The 16,940-nt window shown below is 40.9% G+C and overlaps 1 protein-coding gene across 2 annotated transcripts in view; it reads right to left on the bottom strand.

The window, feature by feature from the left end:
- Positions 1-7,586: 7,586 nt before the first annotated feature.
- fto (FTO alpha-ketoglutarate dependent dioxygenase) overlaps positions 7,587-16,940 on the bottom strand; it is a 326,740-nt gene continuing 317,386 nt past the window's right edge. Inside the window, exon 9 of one of the 2 annotated variants that reach the window (XM_062961914.1) lies at positions 7,587-8,134. In XM_062961914.1, the coding sequence (XP_062817984.1) occupies positions 7,990-8,134 (145 nt within the window). In that variant the 3' untranslated portion in view covers positions 7,587-7,989. The remainder of the gene's footprint in view (positions 8,135-16,940) is intronic. The other variant, XM_062961915.1, reaches the window with a different exon arrangement.

The following is a 16,940-nucleotide window of genomic DNA, read 5'->3' as shown; positions in this document are numbered from 1 at the left end:
TTTTCACATATAGCACTTTCATCAAAGGGACTAATCAAATCAATATCGCTGATTGGGAAGCAAGCTTTGAACAATCCACAAAAATGTTATGGCAAAGACGAAGCCTAGCATGGACCATGCAAAAATATGTATGAAAGCAAAGATACAGGTTGAAAATCAAGAAGAAATTAGCTGTGGTCAGAATGTAAATCTTGACTTTCCCATATCTAAGGATGATCATGATGAATCCCTCCCAAATATAAAAGTGTAATAAATCTTACTGTTAGGCTCAACTAGAGTAAGACCTGGGTTGTTGTGCATTTTCCAGGCTGTATGGCCATGTTCCAGAAGCATTCTCTCCTGACGTTTCGCCCACATCTATGGCAGGCATCCTGTGGAAGGTCCAGGGTGGGAGAAAGAACTCTTGTCTGTTGGAAGCCAGTGTGAATGTTGTAATTAATCGCCTTGACTAGCATTAATGGCCTTGCAAGCTTCATTCCTTCCAGGGGGAATCCTTTGTTCTGAGGTATTAGCTGCCCCTGATTGGTTCATGTCTGGAATTCCTCTGTTTTTAGAAGAACATTCACACTGGTCTCCAACAGACAAGAGCTTTTTCTCCCACAGATATATAAACCTCCCTTGCTTAGTTTTCCAATCACAACCTCTAAGGATGCCTGCCATAGATGTGGGCGAAACGTCAGGAGAGAATGCTTCTGGGACATGGCCATACAGCCTGGAAAATGCACAACAACCCAGTGATTCCAGCCATGAAAGCCTTAGATAACACATAGAGTAACTATTCCTACCTATGATTGTGAAGACCAATCTTAATAATTTAATTACTAACCCAAAAAGGACTGTGATGGGTAAAACTCAAAGCCTATGTAATCCACTGTTGTCTTCTTGCAAGGAAAATCCACCAGTAGAACTTGAAGGTAAGAGCGACATACTCTTAAGGCTTCTCAAGAGCTGGTGCTGAGTAGTATAGCACCTCTAATATTGGGAGAAATATGCAGTCATTTTGACCAGTAGTAACCTTATCTACCAAATTGTCAGCTCATAAATAATAAGGTAAGACAATCTTCAGAGACACTTATTTCTGATCTCCCTAAACTGCTCTGGGAACTCCAGTAACAAATAAACTTTTAAATATAAATCAATAATGGGTGCAGAGGTCAAGACAGTGTTCAGGTATGAAAGGTAGAACGGTGTCCCGAACACTTTGCAGTTCAGAGGTACAACACTGAAACAAACAAAACAGTATTCTGCCACAAATCCCCATGAAACTGTATGAAGGCTTTGTTACATTTCTCCAACAATGGATTAGGGGCCAACGCTGGCTTTTGGAACGTAGATAGGAATCGTGAATACAGAAAATACATGGCTCAAAGCTAGAAGCTTTCTACTGCAAACTTTAAAGAATGCCCTTTTACTACTCCCATCTTCAAACTAGGGAGATGATAAAAGGATTTCATTTTCTGCCAACAATTTCCTTCCGCTAATGTAAAAACCAACTTTAGATCTGATTTTTGTGTTGTTCTATATAGAAGAAGGTGGCGGGGGCAGAGGGGGAGGGAAGAGCCCCCTCGCCTTGAGCATTCGCATTTGTATTGGCTCCATGTTTAGTCGAGAGCTTTTTGTAAAATTGATGAATATTGTCTAAAGGCAAGTGCAGACAGGCAAACAGATCTGTATCTTCTGTAATCCATTTAGCCTGACACACATGTGCAGGGGACCAATTTCACTGCAATTCTTTCAGCGATGATGAAAAGTAAATGCGAGCAAAGTCGTGAAGTTCATTTTGCAAGGAAACCTCTTGCAATCTAATGAGAGTAACTCAACAAAAGCATCGGTCTCCTCCACCTGACCCTGATCCTCCTTAAGCAGATGGAGGATTCAGAGTCAATAAACCAAGACTAGACTTGGGAAGGTTGTGTTACAAAAGCTTTCATAGAATTGAATCAAAGAGTCATACCGTTGGAAGAGACTCCAAGGGCTATTTAGTCCAACCCTATTATGCTATGAAAGAGACAATTAAAGCACTGAAGGCCTTTCCAGTTAAAGACCTCCAGAGAAGGAGACTCCACAAAACTCCAAGGCAACATATTCCATTGCACAACCATTCTTACCATCAGGAAATCCTTCCTAATGTTTAGGAGGAGCCAAAATAGCAGGAGACCTGTCAAAAGTCAGACGCCAATTAGAGAGCAAAATAGAGTTTATTAAAGCAACCGTCCAAAAAATAGCTCAACAAACTAAAAAGACTTAAAACACTTAACTTTCAGTGTTATTAAGTAGAACAAGCGGGTAAACCCCAAAAAACAAGAACTGGCAAATAATCCGGATTAGCCAGAGATATAATCCAGGTTAAACTTAAAGTTCTAGAACTTGACCCAAAAGTTCGCAATGGACTGAAAAACGGAGGCATGAACTAAAGCAAGCAGTATTGAAACCCACAAACCTTTCCCAAAACTCAAAAGTACAAAAAGGAGTTCAAAACAAACAAACGCCCAAACTGAGCTGGGGAACTCCCAGTTGAGAGCAGTAAAGCCAGTAAAATAGCGAGACGCTGGCGAGCTCGCAGCAACTGCTGCTGGAACGTACACCAAACCAAGAGTTAAAGGAGCAGAGCAGGAAAGCATAGTCAAGCCGGTCCGAAGTCGGGATAAACCAGTAGCGCCAAGCTGCTGCAGAAGCAAACGCCAAGCCAGGAGTTAAAGGAGCAGAGTGGGAGAACGTCATCAAGCCGGTCCGGGATAAGCAGACAGCGTCAGTATCAGGAGTGAAGGTAGTAGTCAGCAACAGCAGACAGCCATGGAATAGAGAATGACGCCAAGCCACGGATTGAGAGCGAAGAGCAAAACCGAGTCAAGTTCCAGTCCAAGGTCCAATAGGTTGAAGTCATCCAAGAAGGTCACAACACGAAATGGCACAGAGAGCCAAAGCAACGAGGGCGAACAGCAGATCCGTTGCAAAGTCCCAGTCCAGTCTTCAATAACACACACAAGAAACCCAATGGCGCTCAGCAACACCTTGCCACACGAAAGGTATAATGGCCAAACAACCTCAATATATCCAGGTCTCCCTGGGCTTCCAAACTATCCACGCCCAAAGAGCAGGTGTCTCAACTTCTTAATCTGAATCAGAACTCCACACAGCCAATGCTCTTGGGTCAGGCGTTCCTAATTCCTCATCAGACTCCCAATCATCCTGCCCATGCCCAACTCTATCCACACCTGTGGACCCCCTCTCACTCCTCCAAGCAGACCAAGTGGGATCTGCTTCTGAAGACACCCAAGCTTCTCCAGCATTAGCAGTATCCACGGGCCCCAATTCGTCCCCAAGCATCTCCGGTGCCCGTGCCCAGTCAGTGCCCAATTCCTCCGTTAACACCTGTTCCCCAGCATCCATTTTCACCTCAGGATCCCCACATGAATCCTCCTCAGAAGACTCCCCATCAGTCTCCCTGACCCTTTTCCTAAACAAATGCTCCAATGAGCCCTCCTCGCGAGGGTTTTTCCTTCCTCTCCTGATCCCATCACTATCATTCACAGTCTCCGAAGGCGCATTCACAACAAGACCATTCATTCCTTATGAGTTACACCATACTGCATGGTAAGGTCCTGCTCATGAGTGCCTTACTATTGCTTCAAGGAGAAGCAAGGTAAGACTTACTCCCAGCATTCATTTCTAAGTGATGCTGGACCAAAACATTAAGCACTTACTTTCAGAGAGTTGCAATTCTTCAAAACTCATGGGTGCTTCAGCATCAATTGCTTCATTTTATACCAATTACCCATATTTACTCAAGTCTAATGCACCATCGAATCAAATGCACACCTCTATTTTACGAAACCCCGAAAACCAAAAAATTATTTAACATATTGCATAAATCTAATGCGTACCCTAATTTTGGGAAGGTAATTTAGTCCAAAAAGGTGAGCATTAGAATCAAGTAAATACGGTATATCCCTCAGAATTTTTACTACTACACCAAGGATCCTCATTTCAGTAAAACGACCAATATACAGCCCAACAACAAAAATGTCTTGGTTTTTAGGCCTGTTCCTGGGGTTCTTTGGGACGCTGATTCAGAAAGTTGCATTGGATAGACTACATCAACTCTATTTTCTTAGATTTGGTTATCATGATTTTCTATGGGCAAGCAGATGGTGGTCGTTAGATGGCATATGTTGTGTACCTCAAAAATTAGAGCTAATAAGGGGAAACTGATGCTATTTTTGGAATCAGCAGGTCAAATATATCCAGAAACAGGTCTAATATTTGAGGCACTAAAATTGTGTTGGCCAGTGAATCAAATCCACAAATGTTAAAGCCCAACTCCAATGTTAACAAGGGATGTCTTTGTTTTAACAAAAACTCTATTATAATCTGCGGTCGGTTTCTTAATGCAAATGGGTGCAAGTACTGTAGGGAAGTAATATAAATAATGGGACCATTTTCCTCCCTTCCTTAGAGCAGGCTTTTTATTTTCATACACATGTCATTGATGTTTCGCTGGTCTCTTCCCTTTAAGGGTGCCAAGTGGATTTTGCCACTGAGAAAATGGAACAGTTTCCAACAATGCCTAATTAAAACAGAAATTAATCATATATCAACAGTAAAAAAGACACAGAGTTGCTTTGTTCTTCATGTTGCCACTTCAGTTTCTTTTAACTGGTAATGTTTTCTTGAGTGGCAGTTGTTTTGTAAAGATTCTGCTTGCCATTGCAGGAGCTCTCTCATCTTTCTTGTGGGTTCTTCTTATGATCTCAAAAATGTAACCACATTATATTGCAAAATTATTTAAAGGCAAGCAGTAGAAACTGTTTTTAATGTGTGTGTGTGTGTGTGTGTGTGTGTGTGTGTGTGTGTATATATATATATATATATATATATATATATATATATATATATATATTCATTCTAAGAACAGCTATAGGACTAACAGTATGGGTTTCAGGAAGCCAGGGTGTTGTCGTGCTTTGAGCGTTGTGACTGTGAAACCCACTATGTGACCTTGGACAAATCATACTTTCTCAGTCTCAATGGAAGGCAAGAGCAAACCTCTATCAAACAGTTTATCCATACCTCACAACCTCTGAGGATGCCTGCCATAGATGTGGGTGAAACGTCAGGAGAGAATACTTCTGGAACATGGCCACACAGCCCGAAAGACATACAACCCTGTGATCCCGGCCAAGAAAGCCTTCGACAACAAGATTGTTGTTGTGTGCTGTCAAGTCATTTCAGACTTTGGGTAAGCCTAAGTCTAAAACTGAGGGCAGGGGCCATGTAAATGACCTTGGAGGGCCGCTGTCACGACCCAGGCAGCAGAGCACCAATAACCATACACAGAGGCCAGAATCTATCTAATATCTTTATTAAGGAAATATGTAAAGTTAATAAAAGCAAGCGTATGAATTAGTCCAGGAGTAGACCTTTCAGGAAAGGTCAAAATTAGTCCAAAGAAGCAATGTCCAATATGAAATATTAAGGTCCAAAGTTGTAATCCAATAACCGAAACACTCACTTGCCAAGCAAGTGAGGGGAGATGACAAGGTCCTTAGTCCATGAACTTGAGCAAGGCTAGGAAATAACTTGATTCTTGAAACACAAGGCTTGATTCGAGGCAGCAAGGAAATGAGGAGCAAGAATAGGATCCGTGGAATTACTTGGCGAGGTCCGGAAAACAAGGCAAGATCCGGAGAGTAAAACAAGGCTGGAAACGAAGGCTTGAAATCGGGAACAAGGCTTGAAACAGGAACAAGGCTTGGAAACGGAGTAGCTGTCCACACACGCTACTCCGGTAGCTGACGAATTGACTCCGCAAGATCCCTTTGTGGGTAAAACACCTAAATAGGGTCTCGTTTTCCCGCCAAAGAGCAGTTCTCTGGAGAACCAGAAACGAAAGCTATTCTCTGAGTCCAGATGTGTGACTCCTTAAAGTTTCTCATGGAAAGCAGACTTAATCAGCTGAATGCTTAGCAGCTATCCTAGCACTCCTGCGAGAGGCCGCTTGAACTCCCCTCTGTTGTTTACAAAACTCATGGCGAGAAAACGTAGGAGATTTAGGCTCAGGGCTTGTTTGACAGACTTCTGGAAGACAAATCTCTTGCAGGTGCAAGGTTTCCAAATCTGGCTGGGAAGGTTCCAGTTCTGACTGAGACGGTGAGAAACCCCAGTTTTCCTCCTCATCTAGCACAACAGTGCCAGGAACGGGACTACATGGCCCATGACTCATCACAGCCGCATCCGCCCCCCGGGCCTTAGTTTGGGGACCCCGGCTTAAGTAAACAGTGAGCTGGGCTTGATGGTCAAGTGTTCACCCCAACCAGGCTTCAAACTGGCCACTTTTCGGTTGACAGATCTTATTACTGCTGGTGATTTACCAGCTGTGCTTAAGTCCAGCCAGAAGTAGCTGATAAAGGGCTTTTTCTCCATTCCAATTGCTATTGCCTTGGCCTTAGGGGAAAAGGATCATTTCTGGCACATTTTTGTTAGAGTGTGTGTATAGCGGAACCAGCAACGTCCAGTTAACACCATGTGCAAAAGACTCAGACCAGGCAGAGGAATTGAAAGAACAAAGGAACTTTACTTGTTGAGTTGAAGTTAAGTAAACAGTTCAGCAATCGTACAATGTCCTTGTAGTTGCATAAGATCAATAACTACTCAATCAGCAATCAATATATCCAGCATAGCATATTTAAACTGCTACTTGACCGTAGCTAGAGAGCCTGTCTTTTCTGTGCTCTCCCTGCAAGCTCAGATTCCCAACTGACAAACCCAGCCATCTGCCAGCAAACCGATACATTGTTTGAGGCGTGGCTTGCCTCTGTAAAAGCTCAGCTCCCTTTTGCAGAGATCTTTTGCAAGCAACTTTGCAAGGGTTTCTTTACACGCACACACATAGCAATTTGGCGCAATAATTTTCACTCCAACAGCTGATGAAGAGCCCTTTCTCCATCTCAACTACCATTGCTCTGGGCTTGGAGAGAGAAGAACAGACAAGCACATCTTCATTGTGTCTTGGCCCCAGCAGCTGATGAGAGGCTCTTTCTCCATCCCGACTGTCTGGCCTTGGAGGGAGTGAAGAGCAGCCAGCAACTATTGAACTTAATTCTTAATTCTCTTCCCAACTGCCATCCCACTGAGTGTGTGTATTATTTAGATTGTAAGCTTCAAACTGTTAAAACAGCCATTTGTAAGCCAAATTTGGAGCCTTTATGGCTTAAGAGCAGGGCATAAATAAATACTCCAAATAAATAAATATTGACTTCTGTGTGTATGCGCCTCCAACTCACCTTTCAACTTATGGCAGCCTTGTGAATTTCATGGGGTTTTCTCAGGCAAGGAATACTCAGAGGTAGTTTTGCCACTTCCTTCCTCTGAAATATAGCCAACAGCACCTGGTATTCATTGGTGGTCTCCCAGCTACATACTAATTATTTAATAATTGATTCAGTGGTTCTTTTTGAGTTGGGACTAACAGACAGGATCTCAGCCAAAGGCAACTTTGCTGCTTGCCCCAAGTAATACACAGCATTCTTCTGAAATTCAGGGCTCCTTTGTTCATTGTTAGAAAAAAGTGAAAACATTCACATTAGAACAGTTTGTACGTGGTCCTTTATTTTGCACAGGCAATTTGAAACAGCACGGCATTGTCTGCTTTTCCAACTTCAAAACAAACCACAGGTGATGTTGCTTTCATGTTCTTTTACCTACAATGTGATTACATTCTTAATCAATTATACCACCAGAATATTAGTTAATCTAACAGTTGTACTTTTGTTAAAAAGAGACAATGAAGCCAGTACAAAACACTAGAGAAGTAATTCCTCTTCAGGTTTATACTGTGTTATCTGTACTGAACTGTAGTTCTTAAATAGGTTTATCTTCTTTAACATTCAAGCCAAAACCTGGAACAGATTCACTACTCCACTGGGATGCCTAGAGATCTACATTTGAGAAAACAATACAAAAATCTGTCACTTTATGATGAACACAATTCTAGCTTTCCAACAGATTCTGTAACTCAGCGATTATGACTTCTAAGTTGAATGGTAGTGGCATGCTGGCATCATCATCTTCCCAGTAAGGATGGCATTCGGGCTTCTCGCCTTCTGGTAAACTGTCCGCAAGTTGTGAATTGCACCTGAAACAAGTAAGATTAGATATGGATTATACAGGAGGAATTCAGCAATCTGATGTTTCAGGCCTATGTATATATCTATATACAGCTATATACCACATCTACGTATATAAAAATTGTAATGTGCATAATTAGGACCGAGTTAACAACAAAACCACTGGGCCAAATCACACCAAATTTGGCCACAATACTCATCACTTTCCAAGAAGTGGCCTTGCAGCTTCAAAGCCTGACTGCTTCCTACCTAGGGGACTCTGTTGTTGGTCAACTTGAATACCATTGAATGGCTTTTCAGCTTCAAAGCCTGGCTGCTTCATACCTAGGCGAATCCTTTCTAGACCGTCTTGTATACTACAAAGAAAACCCCACTTAGGACTACGCCATAGCAACGTGTGGCCGGGAACAGCTAGTAGCTGTATAAAATCCCACATATTTTGCTTTGAGCTGGGTTATATGGCAATGTGGACTCAGATAACCCAGTTCAAAGCAATTATAGTGGATTATCTGCCTTGATATTCTGGGTTGTATGGCTGTATGGAAGGGCCCTCAGCAGCAATATAATTAGACCATTAAAATATAGATGAAAAAGTAAATAATTTTGATAATAATAATCATCATAATAATAAACCTTTATTTATATACCACCCCATCTCGGGACCACGTACACTGGTTTCTGCCAGAGTCTTTGAAATAATAATAATAATAATAATAAAAATAATAACCAGTGCAGGTGGTCCTGGTAGTGATCGGCGCATTGGGTGCCGTTCCAAAAGATCTCAGCCGGCATTTGGAAACAATAGACATTGACAAAATCACGATCTGCCAACTGCAAAAGGCCACCCTACTGGGATCTGCACGCATCATCTGAAAATACATCACACAGTCCTAAACGCTTGGAAAGTGTTCAACTTGTGATTTTGTGATACAAAATCCAGCATATCTATCTTGTTTGCTGTGTCATAATAAAATTATTATTATTATTATTATTATTATTATTATTATTATTATTATTATTATTATTATTATTATTATTATTTATTAAAGTATGGCCATCTCATTCTGGCTTCTAGGAAGAGTTCAAGTTTGATTTCTTCTAGGACTCATTTCTTTGTCTTTTCGGAAATCCTTGAAGTCTACTTGCGGAAGTAATTCAGGATATAAATGAAATGGATAGAAGGATGGATGGATACATTAAGTCCCACTGAATTCAAAGTGTCTACTCTCAGCATGATGACTTCTGGATCCAACCCAGGGCCCTTCCACACAGACGTATAATCCAGAATATCAAGGCAGAAAATCCCACAATATCTGCTTTGAACTGCGTTATCTGAGTCCACACTGCCATATATTCCAGTTTAAAACAGAAAATGTGGGATTTTATTCAGTTGTGTGGAAGAGGCCCCATTGATGATGCATTTAGTGTGAATTCCGCAACATTTCCATCCTCTTTGGGTGCTTCTGTTTCCTTTGAGAAAACCAATCACGGAGAAAATTCCTTTAGCACACCTTTTGATGGTGACTTATTTTTTCATTACCGTAAGTCTTATTTGAAGTAGGCACTTTATGCCATTGTTAGCGAGGTTTTTGTGATATTACTAGATTATGGAAAGAGATTAAACCGAATTTACTACATTAAGGTCGCTGGATAGATTAAACAATTTCTCAGGACGTGGTTTGTAAATCTGAGAGATTTACAAGTCCGTTGGCTTTGGAAAAAGTAACGCGAAGTAGGGGCACTGTTGAAAGACAGATGCAAATGAAGGTTAATAACAATTTCTGCTGATGAATAGATGGGCAAAACTTCAACAAAATTAAATTAAGAGGTTAGCATTTGCTAAGTCCCCAGGGAAACCCTTTGAATTACAGTGTTTCTTATTAAATGGATTCTTCATCAATAGTAGTGAAGTCTAATTATAATAAGCAGTGAAAACTGCAGTCCTGCACAGGAAGATTTTTATGAGCAGTAAACCGACACATCTCACAAGATTACTTTTCAATAAAGAATGCCATTTATCCGTCCTGCATTAAAAAATTTGTACCAATTCAGTGTTTTGCGTTTTGTCCGCGTATGTGTTTTTTTAAAAAAATTGCCAGCTGTTAGTTAATTAGCTAATGCTTATAAATGAGTGTAATGCTGAAGACAGCTAAGTATTATTGTAATGTGTTCAGCCAAACAAAAAAGTTGAAAGAAAATCAAGCGACGGGCATGAATTATTTTTAATAGCCCATTTGTTGGTTTAAAACAAAACCATGGTTATGCAGTACTTTAATATGCATGTGCTTGGCACATGTGAACAGATATGTTATGGTCTAGAGAGCTTTGGCTGATTTGCATAGCTTAGCATAAGCAATCAACACAATATTAGATACGTAAGCCTTGTTATGACCAACATAACCTATGCAAATACTTGCCACTGAAAGTATCATTCCAATAGGAAGGCAACAATAGCCAAAAAGTTTTGGAATTTTCCTACTTCCACATACTGAGTGCCATACATTAGAGTTGTGCATGGAATTCGTTCTTACTATTTGTACCATTTATTTCGTCTGTTCTGTTTCTTTGTGAGCACAAAATGGGAAGTCCACTTCCCACACAAAAATCTGCTCTACGTGAAAGCCTGCTTTATTTTGCAGCCAAGCACCTCCCAGAACTTGCCTTCTTGCCTTGAAAAGAGAGAGTGTGTGTGGACCTGCACTTTTTGGACCTGCTTGCCACATGCCACATACACACTCTCTTTCCAAGGAAAGCGCATGTGTGGTGTGGTGTGCAAGCAGGCCCAGAAAGCACGCGCACCTGCAGCTGAACTCCTCTTACTCTAAAGTAAGAGGTGCTCAGCTGCAGGCATGCTCAGGGCCTGGCTGCACACCATGCCACACATGCACTCTCCTTGAAAACAAAACGTGTGTGTGGCGTGGCGTGCAGGCAGGCCCAGAAAATATGCATGCCTGCCAGTGCCTGCAGCTGAGCGCCTCTTACTCTAGAGGAGAAACAGCAGATAAGAACTGAAGCCTCCTTAAAGCACATGCCAGGAAGGGGAGCCTGGGTGGGAAGCCCTCCCCCCACTCCCCGCCCAAATGGTCTGATTTTTGGGGCACCAAACTGAAAATATCTATCCTGCCTGATTTCGGGAGGCTCCCAAAAATGGATTGGGGCCTCCAATGAAAGCAGGGACACGAAATGGGGTAAGTTTTACCCCAAATGCACAACCCTACCACGCATTCAGTTAGTCAGTGAAGTTGGGGACTCAAAGCCCCCATAAAATTGAAACAACCTGCATTTTCTCAGTGAATTTTAACCTGCATTTTAACTGTGTGTATCCTCTTTTTGTATTTTAATAGTCTTGTGTTTTATCTCTCTATTTTAAGCCTGTGTGTCCCACCTTGAGTTGCAAGGAGAGGTGGATAATACATCTATTATTATTATTATTATTATTATTATTATTATTATTATTATTATTATTATTATTATTTCTCCTGAAGGAGAGATACAGTAGATTATTATTATTATTATTATTATTATTAATAATAATAATAATAATAATAATAATAATAATAATAATAATACACATGAAATTGCTATTTTGTAATCTAAGATTACATCTCTCTAGCAATCTCTAGATCTTCCAGCATGACTTCTTGGTTGACTTCTACTCGAGGTTGACCACAGAATCGTAACTAGGCTCATTTTGAGAATTAACCAATTAATGCTTTCATTTCAGATGATTGATACACCCAATTGTCTGCCAGCCACTTCACCCGACCCCTTTGAGGAGGAAAGAATGAAACAAAAGCCGAGCTAAAGGAAGAGTCTTCCTCATGGGAATTATTGATGGTGGTGGAATACCCAGGAGAAAACATACTTCAACTTTACACCCATGTCACTATGCGGCTAATTGCAGCTCCAGCCTCCCCGTGCACTCAATCCATCGTACATTACGGCACAGGGACAGTATTAACACGTAACATTCCTATATATCTTCAGCTCCCCACATCAGCCTGTGATAATAGCATCTGTTAACATGCACTAAGCACTATTATGTAGCACATCACTTCATAAATAATAAGATTAACTGACCCTGGGCCCTCCGAGAAGAGTAATGCGTTCAAACGTTTTCATTATTTATTTTAAACAAGAACCGAAGGGATGCACTCCACTTTTGGACAATCCTCTGGGCATAAGCTGTTTACGCTGACCACAGAAGATGTGCATTGTGTCATCCACCTCCAAATAGATGCTGAGTAAACAGACGAGATTCAGAGATGTTCTCAGTGCTTAATTGACTATAGTGTCAGAGACTTTGCCTTCTGCTTTTTCTCCAAATTGTAGAAAAAGTTACAACGTGGAGGAGGGCTGAAGTTCATTACAGTCTCAATCAAGGAGCTTGCTTTGTTTGCTGCATTTGTTTCCATAGAACAGTAACATACCTTCAAACATTTCAAGTTATGATGTTTCATTTCCTTACACATCTAGAAGAATACAAACTTCTTCACTCAACTAGAAAAGTGTGGGTTTTTTGTTTTAGACAATTGAAAAGTCTACTGCTATTATTTGGAGAATTTATCCCGTTAATGTTGTTTGAGTAGATTTTAATTTCCTCATTCATGCATGTTATTCATCATCTCTCATTGTGGTTGAGCATGGTTTGCACATTGGACTACAATTCTGGAGGCTGGGGTTCGATTCCCTGCTTGGCCATAGAAACCTCATAGGTGACCTTAGGCAAGTCACACATGCTCAGCCCCAAAAATTCTCATGATACCATCACCGTAGGGTTGACACTGGTTGGAAATGACTTGAGACAGCAAGAAGTTTAGAAGAGTCAAAAGACCAAGGGAAAAAGTCCTTGTTGGTTGCTACTTATGATTCCTGGACCATACCTTGTCCACCATGGATCCACAGTAGGTCATACGTGGCTAACCTTAACCTTAATTTCTAGCCCAAATAGACCCACTCCACAACATCATGGCTCTACAATTTCCTTTCACTATCCTGGGTCGACCTGGCATAAGATGGTTCGCCCTCTCAAATCTGGAAGAGACGACCGCCTATTTCCCTCATGGTTTTACTTACATTTAGATGATTGGAGTGTCAACGGCATTAGGAGACACTGGTCACCATGCTAAAATTAACCACTTTAGCTAAAGTGTGTGTTAATTATGGGTATGCAAGCAGTCAATAAAAGGTTAATGCAAGAGTCAAAGGGATAAATTTATTTCAGGATTGCATCACTCAAGAGACTAAAAGACTAACATTACGCTTGGTGTTTTTAATCAATAGGTTTTATACTAATGCGCTAACCATTTATTTTAAAACACTATTCTCCCTCCCCCCCTGCACCTTTCCATTCTCTCGTTGTCTGTGATTTCCTTTGGATAATGTGGAGAAGCATTTCACCCTCCCATGTCAACAAATAGTTTTCACAGTAAGTTTTTGACCACTGTCTCATCCCATACAGATGTGCTTAGTTAGCTTAGGTCTCCAACTAAAGCAGAAAAGGGCAAGTCAAATGACCCACAAAGAGTGGGGCAATTTTCCTATCCAGAAAAGTTGCAGAAGGATAAGGGATGAGGGGAACATGGCAGAGATTTATAAAATTATGTAGGGATATAGAGGGGAAGAGACCTTTCTTCACCACACTGGAAACTAAACTATGGGATTACTTTGGTGACACAGACTCCATAATGTATAATATTGTATCAAATTTCAACAGAGAGAAACAAAAGGTATTATACAGTATGTAAGCAGGAGAAATGAAACACAAGTTCGAAGATGGGTGATACCTGACATGACAACACATGTGACAAGGATCTAGGTCAGTGGTTCTCAACCTGGGTCACCAGATGTTTTTGGCCTTCAACTCCCAGAAATCCTAACGAATTTACCAGCTGTTAGTATTTCTGGGAGTTGAAGGCCAAAACATCTGGGGCCCACAGGTTGAGAACCACTGGGTTAAGCAAAACAGCTGGTAATCTGGCTGGGATTTCTGGAAGTTGTAGGCCAAAAACTTTTGGCAACCCCAGATTGAGAACCACTGATCTAGGTGTCTTAGCAGACCACAAGTTGAACATGAGTCAACAGTGTGATATGGCATCCATCCACCCTAACTTTCAAACTTGGTCCCATATAGTGTGGACACTCTGTTCAGTACTTAGACCTCTTTGCTCAAGAGCTGTAGTAAGGAACCCTGAAATGCAGTTCCAATGCCGTGCTCTGCCTCATGCCCTGGGTATTAAGTCTGAACTACAGTTGTCTAGTGGAGAATATTCAGTAGAAAACCAAAACTCTCAGGATTTCTCAAGATAAAGACAATGGCAGTTGAAATAATATCAAACTGGTGTAACTCTGCATTGTGGACACACATAATAATAATAATAATAATAATAATAATAATAATAATAATAATAATAATAATAATAATAACAACAACTGATGAAAAACAACAGGAAAAACTCAGCCGCTATCAGGACCTCAAGACTGAACTTCAAAGACTCTGGCAGAAACCAGTGCAGGTGATGGGCACACTGGATGCCGTGCCAAAAGATCTCAGCCGGCATTTGGAAACAATAGACATTGACAAAATTACCATCTACCAACTGCAAAAGGCCACCCTACTGCGATCTGCGCGCATCATCCGAAAATACATCACAGTTCTAGACACTTGGGAAGTGTTTGACTTGTGATTTTGTGATACGAAATCCAGCATATCTATCTTGTTTGCTGTGTCATACAATAAAATAACAATAACAATAACAATGATAATAATAATAATAATAATAATAATTTATTTCTAGACTGCCCTCTCTCCCCAGAGGGACTCAGGGCGGTTAACATACATATAAACTGCAAACATTCAATGCCACAACTACACTTAATATGAAAAGCACAGGTGTCTATTACATGCAATATACAGTCTCCAGAACCTACGATGGAACTTGTTCCGCCATAAACTAAATTGAATTTGGGACATTATAAAAGACGTCCATAGGACTGGATACTATTAGAGACTGTTTACGCTCAAATCCAGTTTAAATCCTATATGAATTTAGAGATTTGTTTGTTTACTTTTATGTTACTTTTATGTTGTGATATATAAAGGTTGGTGTAATATAAGCATTGTGACTTACAACTAGATTGTACTAAATACCATACCTGTTTTGTATACACTTAATATCAAAAGTATAAAATGATGACAATATACTCATTATAATAAAAATTCCAAATTAGAAAAATAATAAATTTAAACATGACACTCAGTAAAAACATTATTGCAAAGAGAGAGCGTATACCTGGAGTACACTTCAACTATTTTTATGAGATATGAAGAACTAAAAGATATATACAAAAAAAGGTAAAGGTTTCCCCTGACGTTAAGTCCAGTCATGTCTGACTCTGGGGGTTGGTGCTCATCTCCATTTCTAAGCCGAAGAGCCAGCGTTGTCCATAGACACCTCCAAGGTCATGTGGCCGGCATGACTGCATGGAGCGCCATTACTTTCCCACCGGAGCGGTACCTATTGATCTACTCACATTGGCATGTTTTCGAACTGCTAGGTTGGCAGAAGCTGGAGCAACAGCGGGCGCTCACTCCGCTCCCGGGATTTGAACCTGGGACCTTTCGGTCTGCAAATTCAGCAGCTCAGTATATATTAAATATATATATATTAAATATTTATATATTAAAGATATATAACATGATGCTTTTGGAAGGAAAGCAGAGAGGCTGGCTACTAGCTAGCTAAAGAAAGGAAAACTATTTTAGAAAAGAAAGAAGGGAGGTGTGCCATTCAGCCAGCAGGCTTTCACCTAATATAAAATCCCAAATCTACAAAAACTGTGTTCTTTATTCTCCAACCAAAATGCACCAAATGGTAGAGCTTTGAAAGCTTGTCTCATGTCTTTTGTGCAACTGAGTTGGCCAATAAAAGTATCCATCCCTCTTTTGAGTATGGTTTATTTTGTTGTATTGGGCTATAAGGCCAGCACAGTGACCCCTGACTATTTTTCTTTCTGTCATCTATTATGATACTTACCATTTAAGAAATGATTAGATGCCTAATTTTGATTCTTCCCTTTCTACCGGTCAGTTGTCTGGGCACACTAACCGTTGACATGCACCAATTTCTGGCAACTAATTAAGGTTGAGAGCCTATAAAGCAGTAGACAGAGAAGCGTTTCATATCCCAGATCTATTTGTCCCCATGTCACCTACATAACCGTGGTGATGAATGAGCTACCTTGACAACCCAACAGTTAGGGACTTTCTGACCTTTGATCTCGGTCACATGATAGGGTCACCTGAAACTCACTTTGCTCCTACCTGGCCGCAGGTAACAATATAGAGGTCAAACGGCTCGGGTGATTATATGTATCATGTCTGAGGTGGCCTAGTTATAAGCTGGAGGGTATGGCCGTGTTGAATTCCACAGCTCCATTGCTCAAAAGCTGTAGAACAACTTCAGAAATGCGCTTCACAAAAGGGATTCCATTTCAAAGGAGGATAAGGTAACTTTCCTCGCAGCTCGCAAGAATGGAGGCAGTGTTCTTTCCCGGGGACAATGAAAACAAAACGCACTGGCGTTTTGTGGCGACTCTACCATGGAGATTTCATTTATGCTTCCCTTCTCGTGCAATAAGAATTCTAATAAGGGACAAAGGGATCCAACAAGGTCTTCTCCCAAGGAGCTTGTAAAAACCAGCGAAGGTTCGAGCTGCAGAGGGAACGTTTCCACACTTCATTCAGTTCAATTCGGCCCACAGCTTGGAAAACGTTACATTTTTATAGCTCTCAAAGTCTCCCAACAAGCATTC

Source organism: Anolis carolinensis, unplaced genomic scaffold (genome assembly GCF_035594765.1).
Source record: "Anolis carolinensis isolate JA03-04 unplaced genomic scaffold, rAnoCar3.1.pri scaffold_9, whole genome shotgun sequence".
Lineage (NCBI taxonomy): Eukaryota > Metazoa > Chordata > Lepidosauria > Squamata > Dactyloidae > Anolis > Anolis carolinensis.
Note: the sequence above shows the minus strand (reverse complement) of the source record. Positions and strands in the feature narration are given on the sequence as shown.